Source organism: Bos mutus, chromosome 12 (assembly GCF_027580195.1).
Source record: "Bos mutus isolate GX-2022 chromosome 12, NWIPB_WYAK_1.1, whole genome shotgun sequence".
Taxonomy (NCBI): Eukaryota; Metazoa; Chordata; class Mammalia; order Artiodactyla; family Bovidae; genus Bos; species Bos mutus.
In genome coordinates this window covers 46,025,390-46,037,550 of record NC_091628.1, presented here as the reverse complement: position 1 = coordinate 46,037,550, position 12,161 = coordinate 46,025,390, and the positions used below count along the sequence as shown (strand labels likewise).

Genomic DNA, 12,161 nt, shown 5'->3' with positions numbered 1-12,161 from the left:
AATAGGTTTTTTATTAGTTACTATGAAGCAATAGTTAGTCAGTTCCCAGGATGAGGCTTTCAGGCAGCTGGCACGCTGGGTGTAGAGCACTGTTCTAAGTAATGTGACTTCACATAGATTTAGCTACTAGAGTAAGCAAAACAAGGTAAATGTTGATGGTGGGATATGTTCTGAGTAATGAATATGGTCAAACGGTTCATTCTTTGGAACCATCTTCCATGAGATAGCCATGTCGCAATTTTGTTCTTACTTGGAGAAGTCTTTTTCAAACAAAACTTAAAAGCAGAACCCTGAATTCTTAAGGTAACCTTTTGGTTACTTGAGAGATGTTCAGAATTGTGTTGTTTTACAACTGTTGGAAAATTTACATTGTTTTATTCCTTTAACTGCTAAACGTATAGGACAAAGTGTTTCACAGACAACATCATGAACCTACCATTTAATTAATTATGAACAACAAGTTAAAGTTAATGACTATCAATAATGATCTATATGAATGTGTCTATGGAAGCCGTGTGTTATCCTGAAGAGGGAAACATGGCAACCCCATTTGCTTCAATCATGTAGGAGGAAAACAAACAGTCAATGGCAAGGTACTGGGTATTGAGCTTCTAGTGCCATGCGAATAAACAATCCAAATAAGTAATTCAGCAATTACTGTTTCTTTTCAAAGAGACAACGTAAGCAATCATCTTTAGAAAGGAAAAGAGTAGGCAAGTAACTTTGTTAAGATTTTCACAGTATTAAATAAAGGGAATTAGCATTTATTTGAAACCAGTTCTGTTTTTTCTTATACGATTTGACTCTATGTAAAAACAATTTTCTGTAAATATATGTTACCAGCAACAATAAACTATAAGATAATGGTCTGCCATTTGAATAATATTGATTATAAAAATAGGATTTGTGGAAACTGGAAATTCAAAGTAACACTCTTACATGAACCATTATCACCTTTTTTGATGTCTTGACTGAATACTATGCTAGGTAAAAAATGTTGCTTGTTAATCTGTAAGTAATTATATAATAAATTTGGAATGGTTACTTCTTATGACTAATTCTGCCAGAAGGATTTTCTCATACTGATTCTGTCACACTCATATACACAATGTTTATCAACCATCCAAAAAAAAATTATTTCAAAGAAAACACTTTTATGCTTTCCATATGCTGATTGGTTACTTTATATATAGTGTAAAAGTTAAAACAATGATCAATTATTATATGTATGAAAGTACAGTTAACATACATTTATGGAGAAAATTTGTTATTATTTATTGATTACATATTATGTACAAATACTTAAATTGGTCAGTAGGAAAAACATTCATCATAATTAACTTTTTGTATCATAGGTTACTTTTTTAAGTAGCAATGAAGTTTTATACTCATCAAACTCCTACAGTCTAAAAGTGTAACTTTCCTGAAATGTATAATACTGCAAATACATCTGCTATGAAATTATTAATATCTCTAAGCAAATTGCAATCATTTCATCAAAAAAGTCTGTTTATATATATATATTAACAACAATAATAATTAGTTCCACATAGGCAATAGTATTTATGACAAGAAAGAATTATTAAAAATTTTGCTGGTATAACATTTTTGTAAAGATAGGGGGAATGCTCCATTTACTACTCAAAATTAATGTTTCATAAAGAGAGACTAATCTTAAAGGTTTATACTATTCAGATTACTTTGCATTTGTCTGATTCAAGGGCAGAGACTAAACTACAAAATTTATTTAATCAGACTTCTTTTATCAGTGAGTATAAATATTTATTAAAATTAGTTTCCCATTAAAACTGTCTCCACATATGATAATTAAAGGCATTCTTGTAGTAGTTCAAGGCTAAACAGAAATTGGCCTCCTTGGACATTTTACTGAGATTTATTTTAGGTAAAAGTGGGTTATTGTTGTTTTTTTGTTTTTGTTTTGTTTAAACTTCCTCTGCACAGAGAGGTGCAGTCCAGCAGGGGAAAAATAATATTATTTTAAAAATAGAGACCGTTTGTGGAGATGTGAACATTGCAAAAATTCTGAAAAATAATAATGTATATATACTCTTTTCTAGCCATAGTTCAAAAGAGGCTAAAGAAGGAGAAGAAGGCAAAGAGAAAATTGCAGGAAGCACTTGAATTTGAGACAAAACGGCGTGAGCAAGCCGAACAAACACTAAAACAGGCAGCTTCAACAGATAGTCTCAGGGTCTTAAATGGTAAGAGGATGTGTCTTTATGCATGGCTAACTAACTTTCATTGTGAATACTCAAAACACAATTTACATGTGTTTGTGGGTTTGTATTTCTATGGCTGGTGATTCATTAAGCTCTTTTTGAAAGCATGGTGGAGAGAAAAGTCACATGTGTTGGGGGAAATGTTTTATTTCATGGGTGCTTCCACAGTTTCGTTACTTCAGTATCTGAGATGATATTGCTTTTCTATTTAACCAATTCTGTCTGTACTGAAACATAATAAAATATTAATATGAGAAGTTCTCAACCCCCCCATCTCATTTTCTGAACAATTTTGCATTATTTATCCATTCAAATCTTCTGATAATTCTCATGGTTATAGTCTTTGTTCAACCTTTGAAAGATGACAAAGATTTATGTAATTTTAATTCAGCACCAAAGTAACAGGTTGCTTTTTTTTTAAAGGACAATGGGAATCAAATGAAATGTGTGTCACTCTTACCTTTCTGTTTTTAGACTCTCTGACCCCAGAGATAGAAGCTGACCGCAGTGGCGGCAGAACAGATGCCGAAAGGACAATACAAGGTGGGAATTTGCAAAAGGCTATAAATCTAGATCTTGCTCTATGAGTTTTTCCTCTGCTTTAGCCTGCTATTCAAGCATGTAGCCTACCATCTGGGCCACATCAAAACAAGTTCAAACAAGGTCAAGTTCATCTTGCTTGTTTATATGAGTGAATTCATTTTGTGCTGATAGATTTTCTTTAAATTAACAGGTCATTTCTGTTTATACAATGCAATTAAAAAGGAATAATTAATTTTAAACAATGTATGATTTAATCTTGAACACAGTAAATGTGTTTTATTGAATGTCTAAAGCCCAATCTAATAGATGAAAGTTTTATAAATTCTATATCAATAAAATCATGAGTTAATTAGGGAGTTCTTAAAATTTGAAATTATCTTCTTTCTGTTTTAGTGACAACTAATGCAAGGTACATATAAAATAAACCAGGTGAAAGCTAACAATAAATAAGATTATTTGATCCTATGTGGACTTTCCAAGTGGACTGTGTGCCATTATATACATTTTAATAACACAAATCTGCTGAGCAAAATCATATAGAGAATACTAGAGGGAGTTTTATTAAACACTCAGAAAAGCAAAATATGTGTATTGCGAAGACCATGCTGTTAGGAGAGAGCAAAATCTGAAGGTAGCATTTATAGCCTCACATCTATTCTAGACAATAAACTCAATCTAACAACATGAATACTAAACAGTAAAAAGAGCATTAAATGAAAATGATTCTTCAAAGGGAAGCCTAAAATGATTAACTGCTATAATCCTCCCGATTGCTTTTATTTTGCATTTTAAGTTCATTCATTTTGGGGATATTGTTTGACATTAATCGTGTTACTCAGTCAGTTCCAAAAGTATCATTCTTAGTTTACTATAAAGGAAATATAATTGTGTGAAGTATTATATATGCAATAAATAAAAATCAGAAACCATAGACATTCCTGGAGAATGTTTTTTGTGTATTTTACCATGATAATTATTTTTTAAATCCTAAGGCTTGAACCATATGTTATTATGAGACATCTTGTAGAAAAGATTTCATTTTTTAGAGCATTATAGGTTTCAGCAAAATTACATATATGTGTGACTATAATATTATGAAACTCAAATGATCTATGTTGCTTTGTAAAGAATTGCATGCATATGTTAACAAATTACTAATAACAAAGCCAGTCCTCTTTATCAGGGACAGTATGTCCATTGTGAACTATCAGAACTGTGGTCTGTGTATTTGCGAACTCCTCAGGTACTAACTTAGTTAATGTCCAAAGTGCTGGACATAAAAAAGCATAAATAAGCAGGAGGCATAAATAAGCCTCCTGGTAAATGTGGTATATAAATTATCTGATATCCACAGAATTCTCAACGTGATTAGAATTCAAGCAAGAAAAATTATGGACACTATATTCTTTCATATACATGGGAAGTTTAAGAAGGCATTGCTGCTGCTACTGCCGCTAAGTCGCTTCAGTCATGTCCGACTCTGTGCGACACCATAGACGGCAGCCCACCAGGCTCCCCCGTCCCTGGGATTCTCCAGGCAAGGACATTGGAGTGGGTTGCCATTTCCTTCTCCAATGCATGAAAGTGAAAAGTGAAAGTGAAGTCGCTCAGTCGTGTCCGACTCCTAGCGACCCCATGGACTGCAGCCTACCAGGGTCCTCTGCCCATGGGATTTTCCAGGCAAGAGTACTGGAGTGGGGTGCCATTGCCTTCTCTGTAAGAAGGTATTAGGCAACAATTAAACATTTCTGCATAGTTGACATAATATATATTTCATGAGTTTGCTATTAGCATTATTTGGATCATCAATTAAGGCTATAATTATTTTATCAGAATTTGTAAAACACAAATTCAGATGTATATTTCAATATGGGATAAGGTCTTACTATATAGGTCAAAGTTTTGACTACTTTCAATTTCTATTATGATTTACTTACACTCTGAAGAAAATTTTTAGTCATAAGTTGCATTCTTTCTGCCATCCAGAATGTTATATATAACACAGAAAACCCACTCAAACAACTCTATAACTCAGGAAAGGATAAACATTTGAATGACAATTATACATAGTTACTTAAAGCAAATATTATTTTTTATGGGGTTATTAATTGCTTTCTCTTAATTATAACGTGAAACAATTTTTTCAATTCTTTCATTCATCTTATCAATTAAAAAGATGAGTTCCTCAAGTCTAATATAAATAATCAATAATATTCTAATTTTTGTGCACTTACATTTGAATTTAAGGATTTTTCTGATAATCGTACTCTTCAATGAAAGCTTTTTTTGTAAGACACCTTAATATTAATGGTTTTAATTAGATAATGTGAATTTTTCTCAAATGTAATCTAAAAAACACATGTAGATGAATCTGTGTTTCTATATGTTAATTGCTATCGATTATCTCACTTGACACTACCCAAGACTTTTAAAATACCAAAGCAAAGAGATCATCTTTTGCTAGTCTAACCCAACTAAGTGAGTTCATTTAGTCCTTTGAAACATTTTTTTTTAGCCTTGGAAACTAAATTCATAAATTTAGAAGCTAACAAAATAGCAAAATTAATGATGCAGAGAAAATATCAAAGAACAAGGACTGTGTTTAGTAAAATGAGGAGTCTTAAGTTCAAGAATGGGAAAGGCAAAGGGAAAAGAACCAGAACTCACTGCTAATTTGTGAAATGGTCTATATCAGATATTTTGGCAGCTCTAAGCATGTGTTGCTTCACAACTCATGAATGACACGAACACAACCCTGCTCGCTTCCCAGGAGTTATGAGTCTCTGTATTATTTCTTGCTCCCAATCCAACCATAATTGAAATTATTCTGTATTCCAAAATAAGCTCAACTTAATTAGGAATGAAAAAGGAAACTCACATTTCTTTATACTTGGCATGTCCTTACTCATTTTTAATATTTTGTTAATAAATGAGCCAGATTTGTCCCATGAGTTAGTCACCTAGCAGTCAGGTACTTAAATACTACTCAGTTACCCCCAAATAAATGTTGCTTCATTAGTATTTAGTAGCATCATTTATGTAAAAGTACAGAGGTGAGGAAGAGTAAAACAGAAAGCAGCTTAGAAACTACTATTGCTGATCAAGAGGCTCTAAATAATTTACTTATCTGGATAAGTAAGGTAAATCAGCTCATACTATACAGGAATGAAGTTTTCCTTACTGATATTTCTGGTAACTAAACTCAAAATCAATAAGCTTGGTGGAAATTTAATGAATATATATCTATATCTATATCTATATCTATATATATGTATCAAGTTCAGTTGCTCAGTCGTGTCTGACTGTTTGCGACCCCATTAACTGCAGCATGCCAGGCCTCCCTCTCCATCACCAGCTCCCAGAGTTCACCCAAACCCATGTCCATTGAATCAGTGATGCCATCCAACCATCTCATCCTCTGTCGTCCCCTTCTCCTCCTGCCCTCAATCTTTCCAAGCATCATTTTCAAATGAGTCAGCTCTCCGCATCAGGTGGCCAAAGTGTTGGAGTTTCAGCTTTAGCATCAGTCCTTCCAATAAACACCCAGGACTGATCTCCTTTAGGATGGACTGGTTGGATCTCCTTTCACTCCAAGGGACTCTAAAGAGTCTTCTCCAACACCGCAGTTCAAAAGCATCAATTCTTTGGCACTCAGTTTTCTTTATACTCCAACTCTCACATCCATACATGACCACTGGAAAAACCATAGCCTTGACTAGACAGACCTTTGTTGACAAAGTAATGTCTCTGCTTTTCAATATGCTGTATAGGTTGGTCATAACTTTCCTTCCAAGGATTAAGCTCTTTTAATTTCATGGCTGCAGTCACCATCTGCAGTGATTTTGGAGCCCAGAAAAATAGTCAGCCACAGTTTCCACTGTTTCCCCATCTATTTCCCATGAAGTGATGGGACCGGATGCCATGATCTTAGTTTTCTGAATGTTGAGCTTTAAGCCTACTTTTTCACACTCTTCTTTGACTTTCAATAAGAGGCTCTTTAGTTCTTCACTTTCTGCCGTAAGGGTGGTGTCATCTGCATATCTGAGGTTATTGATATTTCTCCCGGCAATCTTGATTCCAGCCCGTGCTTCGTCCAGCCCAGCGTTGTTACTGGGCTGGACATTACATACTCTCCATATAAGTTAAATAAGCAGGTTGACAATATACAACCTTGATGTACTCCTTTTCCTATTTGGAACCAGTCTGTTGGTCCATGTCCAGATCTAACTGTTGCTTTCTGACCTGCATACAGGTCTCTCAAGAGGCAGGTCAGGTGGTCTGGTATTCCCATCTCTTTCAGAAATTTCCACAGTTTGTTGTTGGCAATTTGATCTCTGGTTCCTCTGCCTTTTTCTTATACATACATATATATACACATATACATATATATATATATATATTTAAAAGCAACTTTCTGCAGGAGCTGGATTTTATACTGATTAACTCTTTTATGCCTGAATCTTACAGATTTATATGTCATGATTTGTGATGATGTTTAAAAATTATATATTATTTTATTTATTTATTTATTATTTTTTTTTTGAGAAAAACTTTCAGTTTTATTTGCATAAAGTAACATATTCACTTACAACATCTACTTGACTCCTATAAACACTTGGATTTTTAACTCGTGAGCCAAAGAAGTTATAGTGTTCCTCTTGTGATTAAAAATAACCATCTACTGAATAATAAAAAAAAAAAACAGAGATTAGCATCCCATAGTTACCCATTATCCACAATGCCTAGTCCACTGTGGCTTTTGGATACTTTGGTTATTTGTTCAACAGTTATTTATTGAGTACCTTCCAGATACCAGGCACAGGTATAAGGCATGAATGAAAATTCTCTGGCCTTACAAAAGAACAGTCTGACAATAAACAAGTAAATAGTGAATTAATAGAATATTTAAAATTTGTAAAAGTGCTACAGAAGACAACTGGAGCGGGGCTGTGTTAGACACCCAGGGTTGCCATAACAAAATATCACCTGGGTGATAATAATAAAAAACAAAATAAAACCTGGGTGGCTTGAATAACAGAAATTTCTATTCTCACAGTTCTGGAGACTGGAAGTCTCAGATCAATCCAGTCTCCAGAACTGTGAGAATATATCTTATTTTAAAGGTTTTCGTAAGATACTTTATATATATGTATATATACACATATATATAAAAGTGAAAGTCACTCACTCATGTCCGACTCTGCAACCCCATGGACTATACAGTCTATGGAATTCTTCAGGCCAGAACACTGGAGTGGGTAGCTGTTCCCTTCTCCAGGGAATCTTCCCAATCCAGGAATCGAACTTAGGTCTCTCACATTGCAGGTGGATTCTTTACCAACTGAGCTATCAGGGAAGCCCTGTATATATATGGTGGTTTAGTCACTAAGTCGTGTCCTACTCTTGCGATTCCATGGACTGTAGCCTGCTAGGCTCCTCTGTCCATGGGATTTTCCAGGCAGCAATACTTAGTGGTTTGCCATTCCCTTCTCCAGGGGATCTTCCCAACTCAGGGATTGAACCCAGGTCTCCTGCACTGCAGGCAGATTGTTTACTGACTGAGCTACCAGGGAAGTCCTGGTGTGTATGTGTATATATATATATATATATATATATATATATATATATATATATATATAGTAGAGGAGTCAGTATAAATGTTTATTTAACTATTTTTTGGACAGGTTAATAAATATCCTCCAACACCTGAGTCCCTCACACATATGAATGCACATCTACACAATGTATGCAGCCAAATCTATAATATTATGAGTTCCTTCTACTGAATCCTAGTCTCTCATTTTTGATAGCTTCCACTTAGATGATTTAAGCTATATCTTTTAATAGTTTAAAAAATTTAAAAAATGTCTCTCCAGCCAATCCAGACATCCCTTAAGAGTTCCAAATAATATCCAATTGGAATTTGGGTGTCTCACAGGGACCTCAAAGTCCAGTGCATAAAACCTAAAGGGTCCTTCACCTTCTTCCCCCTGCCGACCTGTTTTCTTCTACTTTCCTTCCCTTTGGTTCTCTCTACTGCCCAATCCAATATCCTCCTTAATACACAATGAAGAAAGTGAAGCTGATGGCTCCCTCCCTGTGTTTTACACACAAGCATGACTTTTGCCCTTCACTCTCTGTTCTGCCATTGATTTTTTTTTTTTTAATCTAGAAAGCTTTACATCTTTCTCCACCTCCCAGTGGCATTTCTCTCTCTTTCCTGCCTTTACTTACTCATTCTTTAAGTCTCATCTTAGAAGTCACAGCATCCAGAAAGGCTTTTCAGACTCCACATCTACCCCTGCAGCTTCTCCCTGCCCCTCTTCACAGAGGTTTTTACCATATCTTCTCCACAATCACAGCTGCGCATGGGCAGTCACTTTTTAAATATTTTCCTCTTCCTTTCTCTGGGTGGTAGCCAGGCAGAGTGTGAACCATGCCTGCTTTGTTCACCACTGTGTTCCTAGTGTCTGTAAATATGCTTGACACTTACACGTCAGTGAGTCACATGTTTGTGCCACATTCATGGTGCCCAAATGTTTGACACATTGTGATGCTCACTAATCCCTGAAGGAATGTACTGGTGAGTTAGGACCTTTGGTTTTGTGGATGAATGTCAAGTATTCCTATTCTGGCATTTTTCTGACATTGGTGGGAGAGATTGGAGGAAGCAAAGGGTAATATGATTCCTCCTAAGAAAGTCAGAATTATAAATTCTGGGGGAATTTTCATTTTTGATAGCTGAATTAACAGAATGTGCTTGCCCTTCCTGGCTGCATTTCTGTTACTTTATTCTTACACATTTGACTCAAGATTTGGATTCTGTGAATATTTACCTACTGTAGCCTGCCAGGATCCTCTGTCCATGGAATTCTCCAGGCAAGAATACTGAGGTGGGTTGCCAATCCTTTCTCCAGGGGAACTTCCTGACCTAGGGATCAAACGTGAGTTTCCTGCATTGCGGGTGATTCTTTAAGGTCTGAGCCACCAGGGAAACCCAACATTCACTTACACCCATTTAAAATTTCTATTTAACTTCATATACCATAATCACATTTCTTAAATAACTCTTTTTTTGGTTTTTAAGCATTAACCTCATGCTTCTTTTCTGATTTGATTCTTATAATTTCAAATGATTTAATCTCCTTATATTGTTTAGGTATTCAATATATAAACATGAAGTATAACATGGGAGAATCATGAATTAGTACTCTTTTATCTATGTCTTTTATAAATTTTCAAAAAGTCTAAAAGTTCACTTTCAAAGTAGCAGCTTTCTTTTTCATTCTAAGTGAAACCCGTCCTCTTAAATCCAAAAGTAATTGTTGAAATTAATGGGAATGTGGACCACAGTTCCTCTGACATCTTAGTATATCTGCAAGTTATGCTTGCAAAATCTTGACTCCACTTGAAAGTACATCTCTTTTATTTACATCCAATGTCCATAATCAAAACTGCTTGGCTTTTTATTCTATTTTTGACTGATCTCAGATCATAGAAAACCAAATGTTCTTCCAATAAAAGGACATAAAAGACTTGTCTTCACATTAGCAATGTTTTTGTTCCAATTTAATATCTTCTTTTCTGCTTCCTAGATATTTGAAGATACATGTTGAATTTAAAAATTATTCATTTATTCAACAAATGTTTATTGAACACTGATGAAATGCCAAGCACACTTATATGATGTTATTGCCTTAGCACTGGGAAGGCGCTTTACAAATAAATTAAATCTCTTCATTTTGCAAGAGAGGAAACTGAGGTTTAGTAAGGGTATGTTATTTGATAAAGATTACACCATGAGTTAGGCTTCTCAGGTGGCGCTAGTGGTAAAGAACCTGCCTGCCAATGCAGGAGACTGGAGATGTGGGTTAGATCCCTAGGTAGGGAAGATCCCTTGGAGTTGGGCATGGCAACCTACTCCAGTATTCGTGCCTGGAGAATGCCATGGACAGAGGAGCCTGGTGGGCTATAGTCCATAGGTTCGCAAATAGTCAGACACAACTGAAGTGACTTAGCACATGCGCATACACACCATGAGTTAATCAGAATTGGGAAAATAACATAGTCCAATTGCTTTTCTCATCCCTTGTTTCCTTCCCAGCTGTTTTTAGATTAAGATTGTTAAAGTGTTGTTCTTTTAACATATGTTATTGTTGTTATTATCTGTTTAGTAACTGACAGATCCTAAACCTTAATGATGTAGGGTAAGCTTATTAGTGAAATATGTATCTTTCTCTGTTGAGTCAAATGTTCCAGCATACATTGAATGCCCTAGTAATACACTTTCTTTCATTTGGATTTAGTGATATTACATAGTAAGTGGAGTTTTGCTTATTAAAATAGTGAGGTGGATTAGGAATTCTTGTTTATTGAGACTTCCTGTATATTCTAATTTAAAGGTAAGATACAGAAAGGCTAATTAACATTCTCACTTTTGCACTATGATTTAGTGGGGCTGCTGACATTTAAATTTAGATTTCTGACCCCAGAGTCTTTGTTTTCTCTCCATGCTTTGCTATGTAGATTTACATGTCTCTTTTCTAGGATAACCATCTGAAGCCCATTTGCTCATTGCGGATAGTTAGCTCATTGACTGTTAATGGCTTCAACACTTCAAAACATTCTACTGATAGCAACTAGGGAATGGTGTGCAATTGGGAAAAATGTTGTTTTCCAGATTTTTGCTATTTAATCAGTCATTTATGCCTATACCATGTTTATAGACACTTCCAGACATGCTGAGAAAAATATCATTCTAAATGAAGCATTTAAAATAACAATAAAAGAAATTAAGAAATTAATCATATTTACCTAAAATATGTACCTACATCCCTACAATTTAGCATGCAGTGAACTTAGGACAAATGCAAAATCAGATGCAATTCCATGTTCAGTTTAGTATATAACATTTAAAGAATCTCTTCATTTCTTCTATGCCATGTGTTTGAACAGAGGTTGTTAAATGGTACCCCAAGATTCTATACTGTTAAGGGTTCTACGTTGAACTCTACTTAAACTTACCATATGAAAATCTATGTGAATTGTGTTAGGTAGTTAGAATAGGAAAAAGGAGTCCAGAATGGTGGTGGCTAAAACAAGGAAGGGAAAAGCCCACGAAAATAGAACAAAGAAAGGTCCAAGGACCGGAGTGAGGACCTCAGGTAGAAGAAACAGCACTCCTGGCTAGCCCAGTTTACATAGGGCAGGCCCAGGGGGAGGAAAAAACATATAAGAAGAGGAGCCAAAGGGCCGGGGTTCTCTCTCTCTCTCTCTTTCTCTTCTCTTTGTGTCTTTTGGGTCAGCATGCCCTCACGCCTCGAGAATGTATTTTCCTTTATTTTCTAAATAAAACTGAGCTGTAACACAGAGCTGTAA

At 35.1% G+C, this 12,161-nt stretch overlaps 1 protein-coding gene across 2 annotated transcripts in view; it reads left to right on the top strand.

Annotated features, from left to right (window-relative positions):
- Positions 1-12,161, top strand: part of DACH1 (dachshund family transcription factor 1) — a 480,275-nt gene that overhangs the window by 436,448 nt on the left and 31,666 nt on the right. For both annotated transcript variants that reach the window (XM_070380571.1, XM_070380572.1), the window contains 2 exons: positions 2,079-2,222; positions 2,715-2,783. In XM_070380571.1, coding sequence (XP_070236672.1) covers positions 2,079-2,222; positions 2,715-2,783 — 213 coding nt within the window. The remainder of the gene's footprint in view (positions 1-2,078; positions 2,223-2,714; positions 2,784-12,161) is intronic.